Here is a 27,374-nt window from a genome sequence, read left to right as displayed (position 1 = left end):
TGATACCAAGCTGCAGTCTGGGAGTGGGTTTAATGTGGCTACTCTCACCTCCCTCCCTGTGCCCAGGGTTATGGTCTGGTCTCTCCTGGACATGGTGCTACCTGCCTTAAGCGTGGTGCCTGGTGAGCAGGAACTGAGGTTCCTGTCTGGTGTCCCTTTGAACCAGACCTGTGGACATTGCTCAGGGCTAACTAGAGAGCTCTACCTATCATGTTGCTGTTGACTATAATGATGGCCCCACATCTATTAGAGAACTCAGATACCAGAGTCTACTATAGAGGAGTCACCAACAAAACCCAGTGGGGCTTTTTCTGGCTCAGTCTTCCTATTTTTTTTTTTTTCTTTAAACATACAAGTGCATCCCACCAACAGGACCTTAGCATGGCTGCCTCTTCTGCTAACATCTTTTTCTCCTATGCTTTTAACATCATCCTCTCCATGTCATTCAGAGCTCCACTTACATGTCACTACCCCAGGAAGCCTTCAGTGGACACTCTGAAGGCACCTGTCACCCTTTATCGGGTCTCTTGCTTTAAATCTGCATAGACTAGCCTCTCCACCCTAACCATAAAGTCAGGGGGGGGGGCGGCAAGGCCTCCAGTGGCCACAGAGTTGAACCCTACATGCTGTCTGCTCCCGCACGTACAAGATAGCCTGAAGATGCTGGACCAAAGGCTGATTCACAGCCAGAACAGGATGGAGTGCGACCACGCTCTACCCACAATTACATGCAATTGAAAACATAAGAATTGTTTGTTTCTGCAATATATCATTTAGTATTTTGGGGACTGTGGCTAATTGGAGGCACTGAGATTGTGGAAAAACAATCAGTCATTGTCGGGGGCGGACATTATTGTGTGTCAAGCATCATTGTGGAAAGTTGTTTCATGCTCTTGTCAATTTGAATGTATAAGCCCTGTAGACACAACTACCTTGTCATTCTCTGGTGTGAGTCTGTACCTGGGCACGTCCATGCACACAGCTGGCACACAGCTGGGACACAGCAACTGCACTGAGAGGGGCAGGGGTCGCTATTCAGCATTATAGTTAAAGGTTTTAGTTATGAAGACAGGTCTGGATGCCAATCCTGGATTAGTTTTGTGCTCCAAAGCTGGTCCAAACCACCACTGCCCCCCACAGTTACTACTAATATTACCACCACTGCCATCACTGCCACTACCTCGGATGCCGACATTGTCCTAAGTGAACTGATGTGTTCTGGGCCAGGCAATTGGGGACTGGTAAGCTCTGGTCTTCCTGCTCAGAAGATATGGCCTGATTACTGGGCCAGTGCTATAACTGTGAGAGGTGGGAGTGGTAACATACTCCTATACTGCAGCAGACACTGGAGGTAAAGGCTTCAGGAAAGTGATGATTTTCTTTGGGAGAACGAGCCCCATGTGCATCACTTGTGGCTCTGCAGATGTGATGCTTGTTGCCATGGTGACTGTCCTAACAATAACCTTCCAGAACCGATATTCCCCACAACCACCCCAGCTGCCACCTGGGAGGGAGAACCCTCCTTGCTTACAAAAGGACAAAGTGGGAGGTGGCGATGACATGGGGGGGGGAGGGGGTTGGAGGTGGGGGTAGGACTGGAAGGCGGGGGAAGAGGTTGGATGAGGGAGGAGTCTGCGCCTCTCTGATCCAGAGCTGAAGCCGGATGAGAAGGCTTCTGGGGTTCAAGAGCAGAAAAAGTCACAGCTGGAAGCCTATCTCCCTCCCAACCTAATCATTCTGCTAGGGAGGAATCTGCTGGGTCTGAAGGTAGAGTGTGGGCCGTGCTGTCTGGACAAGGACAGCCTGCGTGCCTGTGGCAGCTCACCTCCTCCCCATTGTCTAATGCTGAATCCTCTGCCTCTCCTGACCCTGCTGGGTGACTCCAAGGTTGCTTCCAATGCTTCAGTCCAGAGGAGGGGCTTCGGGATGTGCAGGTGCTTACAGGAATAGAGTAGGGAGAGAGGCCGAGGACACAGTGGGCTCCAAACTGCACTCTTTAGTGACTGCGACTCTTTGTGTAGCACAGCCTACCCACTTTGGAAAGGTGACTTAACAAAAGAGTACCCTGAGTGTGGCCATGCCTTTGCCTGGTGTGCACAATTGTGTGCTTTTGTGTATATGTATATTGTGTGCATGTTTTTGTATATGCATGTTTGTGTATGTGCGTTCATGGTTGGTTTTTTTTTTTTTCTTTTTTTCTTTTTTTTCTTTTTTCTTCTTCTTCTGAGAAAGGGTTTCTCTGTGTAGCCCTGGCTGTCCTGGAACTCATTTTGTAGACCAGGCTAGTCTTGAACTCAGAGACCACTTACTTCTGCTTCCCCAGTGCAGGGATTAAAGGCATGTACCACCAACCACTTGGCTGTGGCTGTATACATCTTCGATCGGTTTCCGTGAAAATAAAAGGTGTGAGTGTGCGGGGGTGGGGGGAGGTCTTTCTGGACAGTCCCAGGCGCTCCTCCTTTGTTGTGAATTTATTTCTATTTTATGCATGTGTGCATGTGCTCCTGTGCACACATAAGTGTGTGTAGCCCGGAGGCCAATGTCTGTCTACCTTGGTCACTTTCCAACTCTATTCTTTATTTGAAATAGGGTTTCTCACTGAAACTGGAGCTTGCCAATTTAGCTAAACTGGCTGGCCAGTAAGCCCCAGGGATCTTCTACTGGAATCACAGGCCTGTGCTTTTTCACATCGGTTCTTGGGATCGAACTTTGGTCCTTGGCTTGCACAGCAAGCCTTCCCTCAAGCTTCCACACTCCCAGCACATCGTGATTGATTGCTTGGCAAGCCACTTCTGATGTCTCTGTGCTGACCTGTCTGGGTGGGGGTGGGGATAACAGTCAAGATAGCTACCATTAGGATTCAGACAGCACCTAGGTCATCTTTCCTCTGGCAGAAGGCTGTGTGACTTCACAGCCTAGACAGCCTGGAACTCCTGGAAGGGTGCAATTGTATTTTGCTTGTTTCCCTAATTGTATTCTGTTGTCCATCCTTGCCTCCTCCCTCCAGAGCTCAGAAAGAGCCAAGGCAGCTGCTCTCAGCAGCGCTACAGGAGGCTACACCATCCCCAAGAGCAAGCTTCAGCCTGGCCTTCACCCTCTCCCCACCCTTCCCCGTGCGTGGCTCAGCATCCCCCACGGCTAAACTCAGACATTTGGGGGATGCACTAGAGTTTGCCTTTCTGCTTGGGGCCAGGGTTTCTATTTTCTCAGCTAGACAATTCCAACTGGAACCTGCACTTGCTCATGCATGTCTCTTGTTTGCTAGCTGCCTTCTGGTGGACGCTAGGTCTGTACGCCCGTCATAGGGACTTGCCAGGAGGCCTAGTTTCACCTGGGAGCACTCTGTCAAATCTATCTTTAGGAAGACCCCTAGTAGCTACCCAGCAACACCCCCCCCCCCCGCATTCTTCTAAGAAGATACTTGCTAGAATGTTGAGATCTGAGTCCACCAAGTCTGTTCTTGGGGATCAGTGGAAAGATCCACAAGTGGAAAGAATCCAGAAGGTCACCTAACAATGCCACCCAAATTGGCTGCAAAGTCCCTCCCAACTGCCCAGGGGGGACCTTGCCCCAGATACCTAGAGTCAAGTCTGGGATACTGCTTGGGGTGAGGGGGGCGAGCTTTGTGGAAATCCACCTGTGCCTCCTTCCTTCAGGGCCACTTTCATGAGAGATGAGAGATGAGAGATGAGAGAGAGAGAGAGAGACAGAGACAGAGACAGAGACAGAGACAGGAGATGGAAACAGACAGAGACAGACAGACAGAATGGAGGCTCCTCTTCCTGGCCAGAGAAGGCAAAGGGCTGTCCGTCTCTGTTTTGCTGCCTCAAGACCCAATCTGGACTCCAAATGTTCACCCTAGGACAGAAGACACCCTAGTTACCAATCCTAGGAGAAGCAGGGCTTGGGACCACCGCCCCATCTTTTTCCTGTCATCCTATTCAGCCTAGGAGACTCGTGGGTAGTTCTGCCAGGCTCGGCAGGAAGGGTCTGGTAGCATCTTACAGGGGGGTACAGGGAATGGAGGAGCCCAGTGGAGGGCAACACACGACCCCTCCAAAATGGGGTGCAGTTCCCTCTTGCTGTCTAGGGGTGGTGGGCCTTTAGGGGAGAAGAGTCTGGGTTCACTATTCAACTGCGGCGGCGGCGGCGGCGAAAGAGCCAGCCTAGTGGCTTGTCCGTGCAGAACACGGGTCTAAAGGGTCAGACGCAGTGCGTGGGCACCGTGTGGTGCAGCCCATGTGCTGGGACAGGGCGCGGGCACGGGTGGGATTGCATGGTGTGGGCGCAGTGCGGGTGTCGGCGCGGGCGCGACGTGTGTGCCAGGGGAGCCGCGGTGCGGGTGCAGGGTTCGGGCGCAGTGCGCGTGCAGGCGCGGGCGCTAGTGCAGGTATAAGGCGCGGGTGCGGTGTGTGTGCGGGTGCAGGCGTGTTTAGGGTGCGAGTTAGGCGCGTGCAAGGGGCAGCGGGCGGGGCGGGCGCGGCGGCGACAGTGGCGCCCGCGCCTCTGCGCGCGTAGGTGTGCGGCGCGCTCCTGGCGGGGACAGAGCGAGCAGATCTCGCGTGCGCTCGCCGCCCGGCGCAGCCCAGCCCGGCCCCCGCCCGGCGCCGCGAGCCGAGGTGTCTCCCGCGCCCGCGCCCGTGTCGCCGCCGTGCCCGCGAGCGGGAGCCGGAGTCGCCGCCGCCCGAGCGCAGCCGAGCGCACGCCGAGCCCGATCGCCACCACCATGGCTACCACGGTGACCTGCACCCGTTTCACCGACGAGTACCAGCTATACGAGGATATTGGCAAGTAAGAGGCTCGGCGCGCGCGGGCTGTCCGCAGACCCCGGGGAGCGGGGACCCCATCGCCGCCCGCCTCGCGCGCACTGCGGCCCCGCGCGCCCCCGGCTCCTTCGAGCTGCGGGCCCAAGCGCACTGCCTCGTGCAGCCCCGGACCCCAGAGCCTTGGGTTCTGGGCCCCACTGCCACACCGCAGCGCTTACGGCCCTGCCGGGTGCCATAGCTTGGCGGGGACCGAGACTCGGGGATCTGGACTCGGCGCGGCGGGGGCGGCAGCAGGTGTCCCCCGAGCTCCGGGCAGACGTGACGCATTTGGCGGCGGGGAGGTCAGAGAGGAGCGCCACACGGGGGCGGCTGCCAGGCCTAGAGTGCCGGAGGGGTCGGTCATAGCCCCAGGGGGTCGTCTCCGGTGTGGCCACGCTGTCCTCACCCCCACCCGAGAGGCGGGCGGCAGCGGTGGCGGACCCGCTCCGCGCCTGCTCCTCGCGTGGCCCCATCTGCTCTGGGGGAGCAGCGTGGGAGCAGCTTCTGCCTTGGGTCCCTTGGGGAATCTGGGTTCTAGAGGATTTTCCCCCAGATTCTTCTGGAAACAAGAATTTGCAGGGGGTGGACGAGGTCAGGGAGCCAGGATCAGGCCATTGGGGTGGGGGTGGGGGTGAGAGAGTGAAGCAGGGAACCAGTTGGGCCTCTAATTTCAGGGTCATCGAGGCAGACAGAGGCTGGCTTCTGGACCTTTTTTTTTTCCTCCTGTGGTGGGAGGGCTGAGGGGAGGGACTTTAAAGGCGTATTTCTAGTAGGGCCTCGTGGGGAACAGGTGCCCTGGCGCCAAGACACTGCTTCGCAGCACAAGCAATATGGGGGTGAAGCTATGGTTTAGAACGTCCAGACCGGGCTTTGTCCTGGGGTCTCAGAAACAACGAAGCCCCTCAGGGGCCTGGGGCTTCCCTCTGTGATTTAAGGTGACTGCAGGGGCATCCTTAGGTGCTGGCTGCATAACTCCAGAGCTGGATCCTCCTTCCCACTCCCTCTCCCCTCCCCCATCCGTCTTGTGCCGTGGGGGCGCTGGCGAGATTTCCTCTTACACATCCAGCGCAAATCCTTTTTTTTCCCCCGTTACTGAAAAAAAACGTCTGAAAGCTTGTGGTGGGCGAGGGACGCTGATCATTGATAATTGTGGAGTGCCCAGCTGGAGGAGTGTGGGGGTGTGTGCATTCCCCACTTCTTCCTGCACGTGCCAAGAGGATTTGGGTCAGGTCTTGGGGGGCGGGGGTGAGGAGCCAAGCGGAGTGACAGGAGGAAGCCTCGTTGGATGGGAAGGAACGAGGCTGGGTGGACCTGGACAGCCATCCCAGCCTGGAGAGCCCAGCTCCCCTTCAGCGCTGTGTCTCAGGCAGTCACTGAACTACTACCTTCCAGTAGCCTGTGGGGGCCTGCTCTGTGAGGAAGAGGTGATGGACTGGGAGTTCTGAGGTGGAGCTAAGGCAGCCTCGCGATTATGGGGGCCAGCCCTGCAGCTCTCAGATCCTCTGATGCCTTGAAGACCAGCCTCATCTCCACAGCAGTGTGCAGGGGCAGGTGGCAGGAGTCAAAACAGCAGTGGGAAGCCTCTCCTTCCCAGGGAACCGTCTGATCACCTTCTCCTGTGTGCCCTGGAGCTCCTATCCCCACCCTGGGCCTCTTGGTATCTTCCGAGCAGACTACATCAGGGGACCATAACCTACAGGTCACCTAGGTGACTGGCTTCCCGAATCGGTGGGAGCTGTCCTGTGTGAGCAGCAGCATAAGGTGGGCAATGGCACCCCCACTGGGGAGCGGAGGCTGGAGGGGTGACATTTGCAGAAGATGCTGCCTGTGAGGACTGCCACTATCAGCTCCTCCCTAGGTACAAAGGGATGAGCACTCACCCAGGCGTGAGGAGGCTCCGCAGGTGCCAGGGTGAGACCTCAGGCCTGGTGTGGAGGAGCCAATCTAGTCAGGAGCAGCCAGCTCAGCCCAGCATATCTTTGTGAAGACTGCTAGGTGCCAGGCAACAGGGATGGGCAAGGAAGGATGAAGGCATGGCACCCTCAAGCTGTGGGAACTCACCCTCCCCCCACCCTCCCCTAGTAGCCATATTGGCTATGTTTGCTAGTTGTTGCCGATGTCTGCCTACAGCACAGTTGGTGCTGCTTCAGAGCCCCAGGTAGACACATCCAAGTTTATTTAAAGCTGTAGCCCCTGGCACCCGGTCAGGAGATGCTGAGTCCCCTGCTTGGCTGAAGGGCTGCTCCCAGGCCCGCTCCCAGGCCTACAGCTGCTCTTGGTTCTCTGGTGGCAGCTCTGGACTTCCCCCTCCCTCCCTAGCTCTCCTTCCTCAGGCCTGGGCAGCAGCTGGGGTGCCTGGGGGAAATGGCTCTCTGGGACCTGGCCCATGAGGCACCTCAGTGTGAGTCTTTCTAGGCAGCTAGTTCTTGCCTTGCGGTTCATATGCTGGGTTGCAGACACACTGTGAACCCAGGGCCCCAGGAGAAAGCAGAGTGTGAGGTGGGGATGCCCTCGGTCCACACGGACCAGCCTTAGTGTGGTTTAAATGGTTCATCATTGGATGTGTTTGGAAAACTCAGAGACCCCGGGGAACAATAACCACTGGTGCCTCTTCTACCCCAGAACTAAAAAGTATTTATCGTCTCTGTCTCAAAATTATAGCAAGTAATGTATTACAAATAAACGCTAAAGAGCCCGTTTTCTTCTGCTTCTTTGTTGCATTTGCATAGATACAAGGGTCCCTGTCAACACTGGGATCCTTCCCGGTTTTCTTGTAACTTTGTAAAAATCCAGAACCTGTGCTCTCCGGCCTTGGCCTTGCTGACATACACGGCGCTGACAGGTAGTGGCCGTGGCTGCCACTTGGTGATCATGGTACGAGCCCCACGTATCATCCGCTTTGCTCCTCGTGGAAATCTAGGCTGCCTCTTATTCTCTCATCACGTGACCGGCACTGTGCGCATGCTTGCTGGCACACGGGAGAGGGTTGCTTTGGTTTGTCCCTGGTGGTGGGGGTCACGCTGGACTGTATCCCCCTGTGCCCATTCCCACTGGCCATGAGCCTGAAGCACAGGCCCTGCCTTTGGCAGGTACGAAATGATAGTGGGTAGAAAATGATCGCAAGTTCTGAGATTAATGTGAATTTTCCACTTTTAGAGAATGGTTGTCTTATTAAAATATAGGTGGTCTCCCTAGAGACTTCCATAAGTTTGGTTTATAATGTGGGGTTCATGGACACTCCTATTTTGGGGGAGAGAGCATGGGAGCCTTGGCCTATAGCTTAGTTCCTATTTTATGGTATTTTTATGGCAGTGCCTATGGTTACTCACTACCTCCCAAGCTTGGGCTGAGGAGATGACCTTTGACCTTCAGACCAGGGAGTTCCCACCATTCTTGGCCCCAGCCCCATGGGCCTAGAACTGACCTTAATGTACCCTTGGCTCCTCCCATCCCCAGTCAACATCCAGAGCAGGCTGGGGTGTAGAGGTGCTGCCCACTCTCCACATTGTTGCTGTCCACTGTTGCTGATTCTTCTGATTGGCCTGCTCTGAACTGGTGGGTGACCTGCTGGGTAGTTGATAAACTTAGGACATTCAAAGCCAGCTAGTTTGAGACTCAGCCTTGTCCTGGGACTGGGTGCAGGAGAAATCTTGTTCTTGCTGCATGTTTGCTTTCTCTCTTCTGCCCGGAGGACCCCAGGCACTATCTTCCTCGAACCTTTGCTAGGGCTGCCCCCTCATCTGCTTGTCCCCACCCCCTTCTCCACCTACACGAATCTGCATTGTCTTGCTCTCCCTGGGACTGGACCACTCCCTCACCTGAAAGCCAGAGCTGGGACCCCTGCCTGGGGGCTGAGGCTCAGGGCTCAGCCAGAGTGGGTTTCACGTCACCTGAGGGGAAGGGGTAATTGCACCTCTGGCCTTTGCCTGGTGACTTGCTCTCCAGAATGAGCCCTGGGTCTTGATTCTCTAATATAGGGTAATTTAAAAAGAAATCGCACATGCTGGCTTTGCAGGCAAGATGCGCATTAAGGTGACGCTAGTTTAGTTACTATTTAATGGTATTTTTATACCATAACCTACTTTGCTGGGAGCTAAGAATACATCTGCATGCCTGCTGCCGGACTCTGTTCTGGTGACAGTTGCTGACACTCCAGTGGTACCTATTATATGAGCGTGCTGGATCTGTGGAACAGGTCCTGTGGTCATGGCTAGTTTACTGGGGAGATGCTTGAGGGGTCCAGAGGTACTCCATCTCTTAGTCAAGGACCAGGTTTCCATCAGGGAGTTCGTGCTGGAATCCAGTTCTGCTCACTGGAGCTGACAGAGCTGCTTCATTCTGGGATTTAGACGTATTATCGCTCACCTGGAGAACTCTTGGCTACCTTGTGTTTTCCTCGGACCCCAGGCTCCTGAGGACCTTGCCTGTCCTCCAGCCAGCGGCTTGTCACACCATCTTTGTGCCCTGTCCACAGCATCCCCTCTGTGGAAAGTTCGTTTTAGAACCTCTCCCTGACAACCAACACTCTGACCCCATTAGAGACCAGCAAGACTTAACATTTTATTTTATTCATTAGACAAACTAGGGTAATACAGTCTTGTTAATTAAAAAAAAAATCAAGCAATACAGAAGTATATGTGGAAAAAATGGGACCCCTTTGCTTCTCCCACCCCGTCCAGGAAACATGCCTGTCAGAGCACGTGCAGTTGTGGTGCATACACATCTATATCGTGTGTGTGGTTTGAAAGCAGGCAGGCTCACCATGTGTGTGGCCCTATCACTTGTTTACCTGACACTCTACACGTCAGAAAGTCAGCTGCTATGCTCATGCACGTGCAGAGGCGCACGGGACTCAAAGTCAGGAATCTTTCTCATATGGTGGGTCTTCCTCCATCATATTTTCTGAGACAGGGTCTCGCACTGGGACTAGACTATTGGGCCAGTAAGCGTCAGGGACCCTCTTGTCCATCCCGGGTGCTGGCAAGCTGAACACAAGCCCACATGCTTATGTGGTAAGCCCTTTACTGATGGAGCCATGGGTGCACATCCATTAGCTATCTTTTTAAAAAGAAATTTGGCATCTGTCCCCTGATACATGATGGAGTACGAAAGGACCATGTATCTGAAGTCAGAGCCCGGCTGCTCGTTTGGTAGGAAGGTGGGGCATGGTGAAGGAGTGGCTGCATGCTCGGTGAAGCCATGAGCGCCGGGGGCAAATGCTCTCATGGAGGCTTGGCAAAGTCGAGGTCATTGGGACTAAGAGAGATGGAGTCCCTTGGAGGAGCCAAAGGATATAGTCTTGTATATGTTTTTCTTTCTGAGACTTGTAAGCTGAAGGCCGGGAGATTAAGACTTCACACTAAGCATCCCCTTGGAACTCAGCAAGTAATTAGTTTAGTTGCAGGGCAGTCAAGCCCAGCTTCTGCCCTTGTACCTCTTGGTCCAAGTAAGATTGATGGCCTTTCTAGAAATTTTAAATATACTTCTAAAACCAGCCCCATCTTTCTAGGTTCCCCGCAAAAAAGGAACTAGCCTTGAGCTGCAGCTGGTCTAGAGCTCTTGATCCCTCCATCTCCACCTCCTGAGTGCTGGGCTTACAGCGTGAGCCGCCACGCCCAGCATCACGTATAGTGGAGACAAAGTGCATTATGTATCGACTTTGTTTTTTCAAGTATTATCATATGGGCATAGCACATACAAGCATGTATTCTATTCATGTGACATTCTGAATTCATTGTCAACGAAACCATCTTTTCCTGGTGTCACCAGCTAGCTATCTCCACTCGGGATGGCTCACGTCTCCTGGGTCAGCATCACAAAACGTGATCGGGCCTCAGCTGCTCTGTGTGCTTTGGTGCTGGCACAGTGATCCTAAAATAATGAACGTGTGATTCTTTGTCAAGCCTGATACCCGTTTTTGTTGAATCCTGGAACAGATTGGCAGGAGCCAGGCAATGATTTAAGATTGTGTCATGGGGGTGATCAAGGTCTATGATTGCACATGGTACGGATTTCAGACCCTGATATTGCCCTCCTATTTTGTGAGCAGCAAGACTGGAGGAACAAGGTGTGTTCTCCTCCTGGGGAAACGTCAGGCATTATGGCGTGGTAGTACCTTCACCAACAGCACCTTTTCCGACAAGGAGCCAGTATATTCAATGGCTTAGAACCATGCCTTGCATACATACAGTATGTGGTCAGCGGTGGTTCAGCAATGGCCTGTGCCACTGAAGCCTTATTCCTGTGACTATCCCAGAGCCACAACACCATTTCCCATTCCAGGCGGGCGAGGTACCCAGATGGCTAGTCTGAGGGGCCGGATCATTGCAGTTGGAGGGGCACATCCCAGCTTCCAGCTCTCTCTGGTGGCCCGTGCTCTAGATTTGTATTTATCCACCGCTCTGCAATGTCGCTCTTCCTATTGGGTTTTGCACATTGAGGCCTTTCGATGCGCAGAGTCTGAAGGGTTGGATCTGAGTCATTTGCTAGGGGAACTTGGGGGTATAGTAGAAGCAAGGTCTGCTGAAGAGGATGAGCAGGAGCTTGTGGAAGATGAGGAGGAATGTCTCTCCACCATTGATGGTGTTTAGGCTTCACTCCAGTCCACCTTTTCATATGTGAGGGAGAAAGGCCCAGAGGACTGAGAACCTCCCAGGTGGCTACTACAACCTTAACTACACCCCCTTAGTTCACTAACTGCATTTGAAATTTTATTTTGTTTTCTATTAATGAACAATGATATGACTCCCTATCCCGAACTGCACTGTCTAGAACAATGGTTCTCAACCTTCCTAATGCTGAGACCCTTTAGTGTAATTCTTCATGTTGTGGTGACCCTAACCATACATTTATTTTCCCTGCTACTTCATAACTATAATTTTGCTACTGTTATGAGTGGTAATGTAAATGTCTGATGTTTCCAGTGGTCTTAGGCAATCCATATGAAAGAGTCCTTCAACTCCCGAAGGGGTCTCGGCCCACAAGTTGAGAACCATTGGTGTAGAAGAGAGGAAATGCGGTCACAAAGGGAAGTCATAACTGTGATTTAAAATTTTTTAGTACAGTAAGTTAATTTTAATAATGTATTTGCTATATATTCTCAAATACATTTCAATATGTAATTAATGAACATTATTACACATTTTACCTTCCTTTTTATATCATGACTTTGAAACTTGCTGTGTATTGTACATTTATGGCACATGTCAGCTTGGACCAGCCATAGTTCAGGTTCTGGGGTTCACCCGATGGCAGGTTTTTGTCTGTTGGTTTTAAGTTACAGTCTGCTCATGATTTCTCCCCCAAGAGACTCGTTTATTCATTGTACACGTCTGATTGCATGTTCACCATCTGCCGGGAGTCTTCTGGCCACTTGAGAAATACTAGTGAGCAAAGCAGTCAAGGATTCCTGCCTTGTGCTAGTGGGGAGACAGGGCAAAAGAGCTAAACAGAACACCTGCTTGGGCAACAAGTGATGGGCACCTCTGAGAGTGCAAGAACATCAGATAGGAGGAAGGTTTGCATCTATAGAAAGGGTAGTAGGGTCAAGAAAAAAGTATTGATAGACTCTAATTAGATCTGGAAGGAACGAGGTGACATTACTACCATTCCAACAGAAGGGATTATACAGAAAGACTATGAACAGTTGTGTGCCAAAGGGTAGATAACCTAGGTGAAGCTGGCAGATTCTTAGAAAGACTACTGGCAAACAATTCAAGACAAAATAAAAACTCAGACTAGACTTGTAATAGAGATTGGATTAGTGATTCATCACAGCCTCCACAGATGGCTCCCCGGTTTATTTCATGAAGTCAGTAATGACACTAGACTGACCACTACTAATGTAGAAGAGAACTACAGACAAGTCTCCTTTATGGATACACATGCAACATCCTAGACAAAATTTCTAACACTAGCTTACCAACGCATGGGTATACCATACAGCATTACAAATAGGATTTATCCCAGAAAGAGCAAACACTGGTTTAACATTTAGAGAGGAATCTCTCTACTTGGTAGAATAAACAAAGAAACACTATGAGCATTCCAGTGGTTGCAGAAACGCATTTGAATTAGCTACTTAAATTTGTGTGTGTGTACACATGTGTGTATGGTGTGTGTATGTGTGTGTACACATGTGTGTATGGTGTGGTGTGCATAGACTCACATAAGTGCTGGGGCCAGAGGTCAATATTCGATGCCTTCTTCAGTTGCTGTCCACCCCAGTTTTGGGGACAGGGCCTCTCACTGACTCTGGTGTTCACCCATTTGCTAGACCGACTGGCCAGTGAGCTCTTGGAATCTACCTGTCTCTGCTTTTCTTCCTCTACTTCAGAGTTACGGTTCTAGACACACAACCTTGTCCAGCTGTTAAGTGGGTGCTTAAGATCTGAACTCAGGTCCTTATGCCTGCATGAGAGGCAGCTGTACTGAGCTGCTTTTGGCCCTCTATCAGTGAGTGATCTTTTTTATTGCCAGGGCAAAATACTCCACAGAAGTTACATGAAGGCACAGTACCAGAGCAATTTCAGTCCATCACAAGGGAGCAGGTGTGTGTGTGTGTGTGACACCATGGTTCTGGGAGCACAGGACAGAGCCTCCACATCCCCACAGACCCAGATGCAGCACTAGAAGGAACCATCTCTGGGCTTTCGCTTTCCAAGACCCACCACCAGTACCTTACATCTGCTAACTGGGTGCCTCAGACAATGCCACCAGCTGGGGACCAAGCCCTCAGCACATGAGTCTGCACAGGGGCACATTTTACAGTCAGGTCCTAGCAGTATTTTGACAAAATCTTCTACTCTTTCTTAATTTAGAAAAAAAAAAATTGCAAAATGGAGTAGAAGGAAACTTCTTTAACTTGACAGAAGGTGTTTATGAAAATCCACAGTGATATTACCATTTTTAATTAATCACAGTGATGAAGTTCTTGCCAGGGATATTTGGGCAAGAAAAGAAAAATAATCAGATTTGGGGGGGGAGTAGGTAAAACTGATTGCAGACGATGTATATGATCTTGTACAAAATTCTAAGAAGTCGATTATAAAATGTTAGAGAAAAAAAAAACAGCTAATTTCAGGATACTGATAAAAAAAAAGTCCATTGTATTTCATCACACTAGCAATGGTTAATCCCAGAATAGAGTTATGAAAACAATTCCATGCATATTAATATCTAAAGAAATAAAACATAGGGATAGGTTTTTATAAAAGAGTAGTTGGGGATATGATTATTGGTACCCAAGGTCCTGGGTTTAATGCCCACCACCACCACCACCACAACAACAACAACAAAAAGGAACAAATTACAAAAGACAAGAAGAAGTTGTACATTGAGAACTACAAACCACTGCTGAGAGCATGTCAAGACCAGAATAAATGGACCAGCGCCTTCTGGTCATGGGGTAGCCAGCTTAGGACTATTCAGAGCTATGTCACCACCCTTCCATTCCTGAAACAAGATCCCCAGGAGGCTCAGCGCCTCAGAGGTTGCAGTCTGTGGTCACTGGCCTGGTTGCTCACTTCTGGGCTCATGCATGGTGAGGTAGAGTGTCAGGGTGTGGGGAGCTTCACCCCAGTGCAGACAGGAGGCAGAAAGTGGGCAGAGGAGGCAGAAATGGTCCCCACCCCACCGGGACTACTTCCTCCAGTGAGATTCCACCATAGCTTCTATCATTTTATTGACTTAATGCATCGATGAGTTAGAGCCCTCAGAACCCATCCCCAAAACCTGTCCTCTGCCCCCCAAGCCTTCCCAGGGGTCTCTGGGGGACATTTCTGATCCAAACCACAACAAGATGGCCAAATTGAACTACAGAATCTTTTGTTGTTGTCGTTGTCACTGTTTCCAAGACAGGGTCTCACTAGGTAACCCTGCCTGTCCTGGAACTCACTGTGTAGACCAGGATGCCTTGAACTCACAGAAATCCACCTGCCTCTGCCTCCCAAGTGCTGAGAATGAAGGTGTGTGCCACTAGGTTCAGTTTGACTACGGTTTCAATGTACCACCTGAAAGATTCCAACATCCTTCTTTTTACAGAACTTGACAAGTTTGTCCTAAAATTTGAGGAATCTAGAATAGCCAACATAATCTTATAAAAGAAAGAATCTTGGAGGATCAGTATCTCGGTTTTTAAATCACACAGATGAGAGCAATTAGGACACAATCGTGCTGTGAGAACAATGATGTAAGACCAGCGCATCTGAACAGAACCCCCGGGATAAATCTGTATCTTCACGCCCAGGTTTTTGTTTGCTTGTTTTTTGTTTTGGTGACACTGCAACTTGAACACAGGATCTTTGAATGCAAGACAAGTGCTCAACCAGTGAGCTCCCTCCCAACCCAGAACGGTAGATGGATACCCAGAAAGAATAAAATGGTTCATTCAGCAGTGAGACAGTTAGGTCTTTGTGGTTGGACACATCCATAAATCCCATCCCCAACAAGGCTGAGGCAGGAGGATTGTGAGCCCAGGATGCATATAACAAGACTGTTCCAGAACAACAGAATCAAACTACCCAAATGCAAAAGAATGAAGTTGAAAGGGACATTAGACACATTGATCTCAGGATGGTGCATAGATTTAAAGTGCTTACGTGGAGGTAGTGTCAGTCTTTGTGGCCCCGAATCAGGTGATGGTTGTTTAGATTTGAACTAGAATATAAGCAGCAAAAAAAAAAAAAAAAAAAAAAAAAAACCCACCCAGGTAAATTGGATTTCGTCAACATTAAAAACTTCTGTGCTTCAATGGGTGTGAACAAAGGAGAAGACAGCGGATGGAATGGGAGAACTGATTTGAAAACCAGGTGTCTAGAAATTTGTGTTCAGAGTACTTAAGAACTCTCCTCCCTACCTAGCAGCAAAATTAATAACCCAATTTAAAAAAATGGCCAGAGTGGGCAGGGAGACATCTCAGTTGGAAGACATCTCAGTTGGTGAGATAAACTTGTCTTGCAAGAAGGTGAAACTGAGTTTTATCCCCAGGATTCTTATTTTTTAAAAAGACACACAGCTTGGTCAAGATAGGTGGTTCTCTGGAGCTTGCTGGCTGGCCAGCCTAGCCTATGGCATGGGCTCCATGCCAGAGAGAATAACCGGTGTCTCGGGGAATAAAAAAAGCAGATGGCATTGAAGGAAAGGCAAAGCTTTCCTCTGGTTTCCACGTGCACACGCACCCTTTACACACGAGTAGATAGGAGACCCACCCCCATCCTGCTATCCAGCCAGGGTCCTGAGGGACAGCCCGTGCACACTGGCTCTGGTCCACATCTCCCTGATCCTCAGTTGGAGTAAGAAGGAAGGATGGGGAATGTACAACTTGGAGAGATGAAATATGGAGTTTAGATCACAAATTGATACCCACCTATGTGCATATATTACAAGCCATAGGATCATACGCTCTAACTGGATGAATTCTTAAGTGACTTATATCTCAAAAGGCCTGAGGCCTCCCTTAACCTTAAACTTCCCAGAAGGGTAGGCGTAGAAGGACCCGCTCCATCAAGCCAGCTTCAGCTCTGAGGCCTTCGCAGATCACTCAGTGAGAAGCACTGTTGTCCCCAGAGCATCTGGCAGGTGCTTGGTGACTGTGTCTCTAAACTTAGCCATTCCGTGGGCATCTGCCTAATGTGAGCTCAGACTGGGGCTCAGGCCCAAGGCACAGAAGAGTCAGATTCCCACTAGGTGAGAAGCATGTAGGACCTGGGAGCTCCTCAGGGCAAAGCCAGGAGCTGCAAAGACTGTAGCTGAATAGGAAAAACATGTGCCTGTCCTTTCAGAGAGAAGAGAGGAGTGTGGTGGGCCTGCCCTGTTCCATCCACACCCAGAGCTGCCTTTCTTGAAGCTTCTACTTCTAGGGATCGACTTAGTCCCCTGACTTTCAAATGTCGCTACTGTGACTTCACCTCACTTTTCTTCTCTCACCATGTTGTCCCATTTACTGTTCCAGTAATGAGCTGGCACTTGGTGTCCTTGTAATCCCATCCATCCCACTTGTCTTCCTTAGAGCCTGGTCCACAGACAGCAGCTCAGCTTCCTCTGTCGTGGGCTTCCCAGGACACATATGTGGTTGTCCTGAAAGGCAACCGCAGACCAGTGGGATGTGGACCAGAGCCAGTGGGCGCTGGCTGCATTTCAGGCCCCTGGCTGGGTGACAGGATGAGGAGCAGGTCCCCATGGGCTGCATGCCAGTGGGTCAGTGAGAGTGCAATGCCATAAGGCCACCCTGGGCTGGATATACACCTGACTCACGGGTCTCATTGTGTCTCCAGAAATCAGTGTGGCTCAGCTTGCAGAGACGAGGGTCCTCACCCATCCCGAGCCCTCTGTGCCTTTCCCTTCCCCACTCATCCCCATGTCATAATGGCCCCCAGGGACTAGGGGAGAACATCCTTTACCCAAAAGTCCTTCCCAGATCCATGACACTGATGCCTTTTCCCTTCTCAGTTCTTCTGCAGGCCCAGGCTCGCCTTTTCTTTATCCACACTCATCTTTGCCAGTGGCAGACATGATAGATGACTGTCTTGTTGGAAGGATCTCTGTCTCTGTCTCTGCGGCAGGGCACCCTCCAAGGTCTGGGGAGGGGCGGGGGCTCTGTGTCCACTTCAAGGACCTATGCACAAATCTTAGCCCAGGCCCCTTGCCTTTTAGTTCACTATTTACTACCCGGGGCCGATATAGATTCCCACCGACCCCAAATCTTTAGCATATTTACCAGAGGTTGAGGTTTCGTTGGTCACACGTGTCACAGGGGTCACGTTTTTAGATACACACACTTTAAGATCTGGGGCATGTAGCTCAATGGTAGAGCACATTTTTGACATGTGAGGTTCTGGATTTTACCACACAACCAAAAAACAGCGGTTCTCTTCCAATTACAAGATTATTTCATGTCTTTAAATTTTTTCCAGTTATTCTCTTTTTTAAATTTTATTTTATGTGTATATGTTTTGCCTGAGCATGTGTCTGTGCCCCATTTGTGTGCAGTGCCTGTGGGGGCCAGAGGAAGACATTGGATCACCCAATGTAAAGTGCTACAAATGGCTGTGAGCCACCATGTGGGAGCTAAGAATCAAAGCCAGGTCCTCTGGAAGAGCAGTCAGTGCTCTTAACCACTGAGCCAGTGCTATTTCATTATTTCTTAAAGATTTCCAGAGGCACAGCCACATACACCACTGGAACATTGTTTTCCTGTGGTAAAAATACACGTAAAACGCAGCCTCCCGGTCACTCACACGTATGGTTGAACCGCATCAGCAACGTGGACAATCGCTGTTTGCAGTCATTCTCACCATTGCCCTGGTACTAACCCCCATCACCCACCATCCTGTCAACCTCTCTTCTGCCTTCTGCCTCTGACATCACTCTCCCAAGGACTTCGTAGAGACTGAACTATGCAACATGTCATCTGACTTGGCAAGGTGTCTGCGGGATCACTCGTGGGAGCATGCCTAGGAACCGCCATCCTAAATCTGTTCCATTGTCTAACTGGACACATTTAAAGCATCCAGTCACCCTTCAATGGACATCTGGGTCTCACCCACCATGCGAATGGTACAGATTTGGATGTCACCGTGTAGAGGACACTTTTACAGACACACTATGTGTGCCCTTCTGCCGGGCATGTGTTATGAGCTGCTGGTCTATTTGGCCTTGGGCTGCATCTGTGGGTTTCTCTCCCACCTATAAACCAGGAGCGTAGTGCCCCTAAGGCCCTCTGTTGTTTCTGTGGAAATCCATGTTTTGCATATGAGACTTGTTGCTGAGCTTTCCTGCAGGATGGACCGGTGCCTTGCAAGTGATGTGAACACAGATCTGTGTGCAGTGTAGAGTCCTTAAGAATAGAACAAATTGGGTGAATTCAGAAGGACTGGAGAATTATACACATACATGTCTTGTAGAATAGAGCTGTTGCAGCCTCTGAACTGGGAAATTTTGTGTTCTAAGTGTAGCTGCTGCTTGGTGTCCAGCGTTCTTGAGATAACCCTCTCCAGACTAGGAATGTCATATTTCCTCCTTGCCTGTCCTCCATGAGCCAATGTGGCCTTGGCTGTCACTCTATTTAAAGGTAATTTCAGACCCTCTGGGGTTTGATGCAATCCTTGTCTCATCTCTGCATGGTGACTTCCCCCACTGTCCCTTCCCCGGGCACAGAGACCAGCAGCCTTCGCTGGGAGGATGTGGCTGGCTCTGGAGTGATTCCTTTGAAGGTGATGGCCTGGTGGCTGTCAGTGTCCTTCTGTGGGAGCTACCGCTGGGCCGACTTTTCATCAACTCACGATTTGGGACAGTTTCTTCCTTGTTGGCACACATTCATATGCTCCTGTCCCACAGATGTCTCAATGTCACAGGCTGCTGTCCAAGGTGACCCCTTCCTGCTAGCATGCTATCAGGCCTCAGTCAGGAGTCTGAAGTTGTCAAGCTGGGCCAGGGAGTCATCCTACAGTGTGGATGCATCAACATCTTGTGACCCCTGTCTGTGCTCTTCTTACCCTGGGGTTAGAGGGCTCCTCTGTATTCCCCGATGTCTTTTGTGTTCCTTCAGGGCCTTCTACATATTGTGTGATGGAGCCAGAGCTCAAACACCCAGGACAGGCCCTGAGGGTGCACCACAGCTCCCGGTCCTTAGAGCTGAGATTCTAGACTGTCTTAGCACAGCGTTTTAAAGCTGTTCTGCTGGGTCCCTGCACAGCCTTCACCCAAGAGCCCTCCTTCAGCTGGGCAGCCTGATCAAAAGAAGACCCCATGGTTGTAGTAAGACCCCTCTTTCTGGGCCGTTCTGGTACCTGCCTGCTCTTTGGAACAGCAGCTGGTGTTAAGATAGCACTTTGAGGACCTTGTGGTTGCAGTGGGTGCCTGGCATGCAAAGCAGACAGGGCTCTGGGCTGAGAGACAAGCCATCCTTGGCAGAGGACCATCAAGAGTCCAGTGCCCTCTGTGCATGCTACACCTTTCTGGCCCTGCCCAGCCTGGTAGGCAGCAAGGACAGACCTGTATGGACAGATGCCTAGGGAGAGATGCGCATTCAGTCCCTGGGTTCATAGCAGGGGGTCTTGTGAGATTGGAACTGCATGTTCAGGCCTGTCGCTAGGCAAAGTGCCTTCTGAAGGCATCATGCAGACAGTCTGGGTGTCAGTGGTCACCTGTGTTTTCTCCACAGGATTGGAACTGATCCTTGTGATACAGGCCATGTGTGGGGCCCCTCACAACCAGTTCACTGTAGTCTCTTTCTCACCTTCATCCTCTCTTAAAAAATGGGGTGACCTTGTCTGTCTCCCAGGTATCCCAATGAAGGGGTGATAACTGGAGAGTTCTGAAGGTAGACACCGGGGAACCTGAGGATGTGGAGAAGCAACAGCAGCCCTGGCAGGGAGGAGGCCGTTGATGAGGGCAGGAGCCGTGTATGTGTGTGTGTGTGTGTGTGTGTGTGTGTGTGTGTGTGGTGTGTGGAAGACTTGGGCCACAGCCCATGGAGTGATAGAGATGTCCCTTTGCACCTGCTGGCCCCTGCTATCTGTAAGGTCAGACTCAGGGAGGTTCCAGCCCTGTGACAATTCAGTGCCAGCACCCCCTGATAGGCAGAGTCTGCTGCACATTTGGACTCTTGGGGAATAGAGAAGATGCAGCCCTGTCCTCAAAGTGCCCACCCTAATGTTTTGGAGACAGACAAATGTGCTGAGCCATCTTTCTCAAGCACTTTCTAAGTCGCTGAGACCATGGCAGGTTCATACAGTACTGGAGCTGAAGGTACTGATAAGGAGGCTTCCCTCACATAAAGAGTACCAATGAGTCAATAAGAAGGGAGCCAGAATCCCAACTGATATGTAAATGAAGGGGCAGTGTACAAAACAAACAAAGGTTAGTGTTTGTAAAACCAGAGCTGGCTTCTGTCTTCCAGCTTCCTGCTGGCCCCTGTGCTGATAAGCCACCTCGCCCTACTCAGGCTCAGCTCTCCTGTGGATGAGGACCACGGCCCAGGCTGCATGCCTGTATGCACTAAGCCTGGGGGTGGGTCAGACTTGGATGTGTTTAAAGGCCTCTTGATGTGGGCAGTTGAGGAATGTCAGAGATGTGGCTATGCCTGGGGGCCTGTCCCTAGAGCCAAAGCCAGTGTGATTCCAACACTGCCATTCTCCTCTGCTCTGACCCTTTCTCCAGGGTCCTTCCCTTCCCTCTTCCTCCTGCAGCCACCTCCCTGTCTGCATGCTCCTTCTGCAGAGGAGGATGCCTGTGGTAGGGAGTCACGGTCAAGATCTCCCCCAAGTGCTGACAGAACAAGGCCTTGTCGAGCTCCATCCCCAGGACCCTGAAGTATCTTCTCCTGATGCTCCTAGTGTGTATCCCTGTCCCTCAAGGGCAGATGTTTCCCCAGCCTGGCCAGTGCAGTTCAATGGCTGGCATGTCTATGCATTTGGGTTTTCAAAATCCTTCTGTGTCTTGGCATCAAAGAAATATGCTTTTGTCTCTTTATAATTTTATCTGGAGGCGGGTTTTTCCTATGTAGCCCAGGCTGGCCTCAAACTCAGAATCTTCCTAGCTTCTCCCAAGTGTCACTTCTAGCTCAGAGAAGAAAATAGGAAGTTTTTTGTTGTTGGGGGTGATGCTTTGTTTTGTTTTATTAAATGAGCCTCATTTTAGAGTAGTTCTGTGCTTGCAGGAACAGAAAGCATGGGGTTCCCATCTGTCCCTTCCCCACCCCTGTATTACTAACTTTTCTCACTGCAGTGACCACACACTGACAAGAAAATTACGGAAGGAAGGGTTTATTTTGGTTCCCGGTTTGAGGAGAAAGCCTACTGTGCTAGGAAGGCAGGCCAGCAGGAGCGGAGGCAGCCGGTCACATCCCATCCACAGTCAGGAAACAGCGGACCACCTCAAGTCCCACACTCTGAAGTCTCACCCCCAGCTCAGAAAGCTTTTACAGTCACCACCTGGGATCAAGTAGTCCAAACACACAAGCCCACGAGGGTATCCCACACGCTAACCACAACACCTACCCACCCTGAAGTCTTCTAATGTTTAAAAAAGACTTCTCTGTTTATATTTTATGTGTATGTATGTTTTGCCTTTACATATGTAAGCACCACGTGTGTCTAGTGCCTGAGGAGTCCAGAAGAGGACGTCGTATCCACTGGAGTTAAAGTTAGGGGAAAGTTGTGAGCTCCTGGATGTGGGTGCTAGGAACCAAATTCTAGTCTCATCTAAGAACAGGATGTGCGGGCTGGAGAGGTGACTCAGTGGTTCAGAGCACTGACTGTTCTTCCAGAGGTCCTGAGTTCAATTCCCAGCAACCACATGGTGGTTCACAACCATCTGTAATGGGATCTGATGTCCTGTTCTGGTGTGTTTGAAGACAGCTACAGTGTACTTATATAAATAAAATAAATAAATCTTAAAAAAAGAACAGGATGTGCTTAGCTCCTGAGCCACCTCTTCTTCCTCTGATAAGTCATTTTTAACTCAAGTTCACAGTTGACATTAGAGGTTACTGAATGACACAGAGTCACCATTGCCATACCATGTAACGTCACTGCCCTAAGTATCTTCTGGACTCTCCTTTGACATCCTCCCCACAAACCTTGGCTTTTTTTTTTTTAACCATCCCAGAATCATTTTCAAGAAGTTGGGGCATGGGAACTATCTAGGGAACCCTCCAGGGTGTGACCTTTCAAATGGAGTTCTTTCACTCGGAGCCACATGTCTTTCCATGACTTGATGCTCGTTTGTGGTTAGCTAATATTCCATTGTCTGCACAAACCACTGTTTGTGTGTGTGTCCCTCATGGAGGTGCATGAACCACCATTTATGTCTATGGAAGGACAAACAACCCGGTGGTCTGTCAGCCTCGGCAGTTTGCTTAGCGCTGCGTCCGGCGTCCGTATTCAGGGTCTAAAATTTTGAAACTAGTTGGAGTGCCTCCTAGGGGGTGTAACTGCTCGATCTGGTGGCAGAGCAATTTTAATTCTGTAGGAATCCCCCAAACTGTCTTCCTCAGTGGCAGGGCCGTCCCCCCCGTCAGTGAGCATTGCTGCAGCTCCACAGCCTCTCCTGCACCAGATGTCAGGGTGCTGGATCTCGGCCATCTTAGGAGGTGCGTAGTGCGTGTCTTTGCTGTTTTAATTCACAGTCCGGGATGAAGGATGTTTGGTGTCCTTTAATACACCAATTTCCTATCTGTAAAACCTTCACTTAGGTAGCTGTTTAGATCGTTTGCTTATTTTTCCATTTTGTGTTGTTTGCTTTTAAAGCTTCTTTGCATATCTTGGAAGCCAGCCCTTCACCAGATACATGGTTTGCAAACACTGTTTTCTGTTCAGTAGCAATTTGCCTTTTCAACTTTTAAACAGTGTCCCTCCCAGAGCAGAACTTTTGAACTTTCAGTCCATATTCCCATTGTTCTTGGTGTTGTGACTGGGTCATTGTCAAAACTTCGTCACCTAGACTCTTTTTTCCTGCTACTCTTTGGGGTTCTGGGTACTCTCTTTGGGGTTGTCATCCATGTCATGTTAATTTTTGTAAAGGACTTAAGATCTTGCCAGGCATGTGCTGTGGGGCCCAGGGGAGCACAGGCCTTTAATCCTGACACTTGGGAGACAGAGGCAGATGGATCTCTATGAGTTCAAAGCCAGCCTGTTCTACATAGAAAGTTCCAGGCTAGCCAGAGCTATTGTCTAGAAATAAAGGTGTAATTTCTATGTCTAGATCCCATTCTCCAGCAAGATGTGCATTTGTTCCAAGGCCGTTGTCAGCAAGAACCTCCTTTCTCCCTGTGGTCTCCAGAGTCCCAGAACTATATTCTTTTCTTCCAGGGTTGTGTCAGCCATTCTGTATCTTTTTTTTCCCCACTTCAGCTTTAGGGTAACTTTGTCCAGATATATAACCAGCTGCTTTTATCCTTTATCTGTACACGTAGCTGGGAAGAGCCTACATCACAGAGTCGGACTGGGCCATCTGTGATGGTTGAGCGTCCCTTCAGTCTTTCGTTTGTTTAGTTCAAATTTCGTCCTTTTCCTTATGAGGTCTTGCTCATATTTTGCCAGAGATACACACATTTATTTTACTTTTTGTGGTGCTGATGTGGATGCTATTATATTTGAAGTTGCAAATTCTAATCGCTTATAAGACAGCCATTGAATTTTAAATATCAGCCTAATAGCCTCGGTCCTTTGGTGCCACTTGTGACAAGGCCTTTGTTGGTCAAAAGGGGTTTCCACCTAGGTGCATCATTTCTAAGCAAAGATGCTTATATTTTCCTCTCCCCTTCGGTACAATCTGTATTTCCTTTTTATTGTCTTACTGAATTATCTGGGACTTTCCAATACAATGGGGTATCACAGTGGGGAAGGAGACACCCTAGCTTTCGTCTGACCATATAGGGTAGTATCTAGCTTTAAGTATGATAGAAGCTGTTAGGTCGTTGCCACTTCTTATCAAGCTGTGGAAGTTCTGCTTCTCATCTGCTGAGTGTGCGTGAATGAAGGCCTGTGCTGTAATGAGTGAGGGTTGATTGGATTTTTTTCTTTTCTAAAAGGCTTTTTTGCTGTCTGTATGGTCGAATGGTTTTTCATCTTTAACTTGTGGATGGCATGATTATATTGAATTTGCATGATTATATTGATTTTGAATTGGAACCAACCTTGTATACCAAAGGTGAGTGTCACTGGATTCAACTTGGAGATCTCCTGTCAAGGATTTTTGCATTTAGTTTATGATAGAACTAGACACAGACCAGGTGGCTAGAATGAGCTAAGTATTCCTTTTGCTGTTGATTTTCTAAGAAAGAATCGGTACACTTTCTGTTTGTTTGCTTCTTTTGTTTTTGAGGCAGGATCTCACTATAGAGCCATGACTGGTGTGTATGTAGGCCAGGTTGGCCATGAGCTTGCAGAAATCCACCTGCCTCTGCTGCTCCAGAGCTAGGATTAGAGATGTGTGTGCTGGGGTGTCCAGCTTGTTATCCTTTCTGAAATGTCTGATAGAGTCCACAGAGGAGTCCATGTGGTTCTTTCTGTGTGTGAAAGCTGTCAGTTACCCCTTCAGTTCCTCGGAGAGATCTAGACATGCTCAGATTACCTCTGAGCGGCAAGCCCGCCTTCCTACAGAGCACACACTGGCCTTGAACACCAGATCCGAGGCCATAGGGCTGTCCACACTGAACCTAGTTATCCTTCCAGAGTGGGAGGGCTCAGGAACAACGGTCCTGCCTTCCTTTCTGTGGGTACCATGCCCTTACCCCATCCTGCTCCTACATCTGCCTCCTCCTCCTCTGCCTCATCTAAATCACACACGTTTGTGGCCAGCAGGTTTTTTTGTTTTTTGTTTTTGTTGTTGTTGTTGTTTTTGTTTTGTTTTGTTTTGTTTTTTTACTAGCATTGATCTTTCTGAAGCGTTTGGCTTTGTTGATTTTCTGTATTGATTTTCTGTCTACAGTTTCACTGATTTCTGCTCTAGATTTTATTTTCCTTCTGCTTCCTTCAGTACCATTCTCTCTCTCTCTCTCTCTTGCTTGTTTTTGTTTATTTATTTTGATGTGTACAGATGTCTTGCCTGCATGTGTACGTGTGTACCATGTGTGCACCACATGTGTGCCTGGTGAACACAGCAGTCAGAAGAGGACTTCAGATTCCCTGAGTTATGGGTGGCTATGCATCATAGTGTGGGTGCTGGGAATTGAACCTGGGACCTTTGCAAAAGCAGCAAGTGCTCTTAACCCTTGAGCCCTCTCTCCAAAGCCTCCTACCCATTTCTTAAGGAGATGTTCATGTTACTGACGTTAGGTATTTCTTTTTTTCTAAATATATGCATTTTATGATTTAGCATTTCCTCTGAGGACCACTTTCACTGTATTTGACAATTTTTAATACGTTCTACTTTCAGTTTCTTAATCATTATAGCTGCTAAATTTTTCCTTCAGCCCTTTTCTTTGATCCTTAAACATGGCATTTAATAACTGCGTATTAGGATTTTTCAGGCCATCTTTCTCCTTTTCTTTCTCTTTTGATTCCTTAACAGCCCAAGAGCCTATTTGTTTTCTGTTCTCTTAAACTCAATGTGTGTTTATGGCCCAGCACAGGGTCTATCTTAACGAACATCTCGAGTGACCTTGAGAATGGCGGGTTGATCCTGCAGCTAGATAAGCTGGTCTGTCTCTAGACCTGACTATCTGCCTGCCAGATATTCCTATTTCTGTACATATGGGTGTGCGCACACTTATGTGTTCTTGTGTGTGCAGGCACACTTGTGTGTGTGTGTGTGTCTGTGTAGGCTAGTGAACAACCTCAGGTGTTTACTCCTAATGTGCCACACAGTATCACATGAGCTGACATTCACCTGGTAGGCAAAGCCAGAAAACCCTGGAGTCCACCCATGTTCACCTCCCAAACGCTGGCCTAGTGTTTTGTTATTGTTGTTTTATGTGGGTTCCGGACACCAGACTCAGGTCTTTCTGTTTGTCCAGCTGCCGTATCCCCAGCTCCTGGCTCTGGGCATTTCTGATCCAAGGTTTTGGAATCTCCAGGTGTGAGGCGGGTCTCCCGAATTCTTCTCGCCGTTCCACCAGCTTCAGTCTCAAGCCTGTGCTCTGATGTCGGGGTGCCTGGGTTGCTGTCTTGTTTAACTGTTTTGGGGGACTGCAGTCTGTCTTATTGTTTTACAGCCTCAAGGCTGAGGCCTGAAATCCTCTGGCTTCCCCCTCAGCACTTGTGTTCAGTGTTTTACTTTTTTTTTTGTTTTTTTTTTTTTTTTTTTTTGTAGTAAAAGTGGTCATCCTTATGAACCGGAAGCGACCCCTCACTGTGGATTACGCATGATTTTCCCGAGTCTATGGGCTGCCTCACATCTCTCAGGGTCCTCACTGACCATGTGGCTTCTGTGGAGAAATGTTTACTCGAGTTCTTTGCTTATTTTTAGAATTGTGCTTTTGGGTTTTGTTGTTAATTTTTTAAAATTTAGCTTTTATAGTATATATGGGTTACAGATATTTTCTCTGTATTGTAGGAAATATCATTGTCTTGGTAGTATACAAGTCCATGGCTGTGTCTGTGACTGTATCTCTGGGTGTGTGTGACCTGGGGATTGAGCTCTGCCTCCTGCTTCTAGGCTATACTGAGCTACACCCCGCTCCCCCGCGATTTTATATTTTCGTAAAGTTCACTTTTTTTATTCTTGTTGCTTGCCCTTTGATGTCACATCTCAGAGATCATTGCCAAGTCCAATGTCATGAAGATTTCCACCTATGTTTTATAACTGGATCTCTTAAATTTAGGCTTTGGTCCATTTTGAGCTAATTTTATTTATGGCAGATAATAAGGGCCCGGCTTCATCCCTTGGCACGTGGCTATTCTTTCAGCTTTCCCAGCAGGATCTGGTGACAAGACCTTCCGTTCTGTAGTGAATGGCTTTAGCATCTTTATTGCAAGTTGCTAGATCCTGTTTCATCCCGCAGGTCTGTGTCTGTTTTTAACGGCCAGCACCACATTTCTTTTCATTACCTTTCTTTGTAATGAGTTCTGAAATCATGAAATGTGAGTCTTTTAACTTTGTTCAGCTTTCCCCCAAAAGATTGTTTTG

At 49.4% G+C, this 27,374-nt stretch overlaps 1 protein-coding gene across 7 annotated transcripts in view; it reads left to right on the top strand.

Moving 5' to 3' along the window:
• Positions 1 to 4,515: 4,515 nt before the first annotated feature.
• CAMK2B (calcium/calmodulin dependent protein kinase II beta) overlaps positions 4,516 to 27,374 on the top strand; it is an 89,623-nt gene continuing 66,764 nt past the window's right edge. For 3 of the 7 annotated variants that reach the window (XM_080930509.1, XM_080930511.1, XM_080930508.1), the window contains exon 1: positions 4,518 to 4,791. In XM_080930509.1, the coding sequence (XP_080786635.1) occupies positions 4,727 to 4,791 (65 nt within the window). In that variant the 5' untranslated portion in view covers positions 4,518 to 4,726. Of the gene's footprint in view, positions 4,792 to 27,374 lie in introns of all 7 variants that reach the window. The other 4 variants (XM_080930514.1, XM_080930513.1, XM_080930512.1 and 1 more) reach the window with 2 other exon arrangements.

Source organism: Micromys minutus, assembly GCF_963924665.1.
Source record: "Micromys minutus genome assembly, chromosome: 1".
Taxonomy (NCBI): Eukaryota; Metazoa; Chordata; class Mammalia; order Rodentia; family Muridae; genus Micromys; species Micromys minutus.
This window is presented reverse-complemented; position numbering and strand designations above follow the sequence as displayed.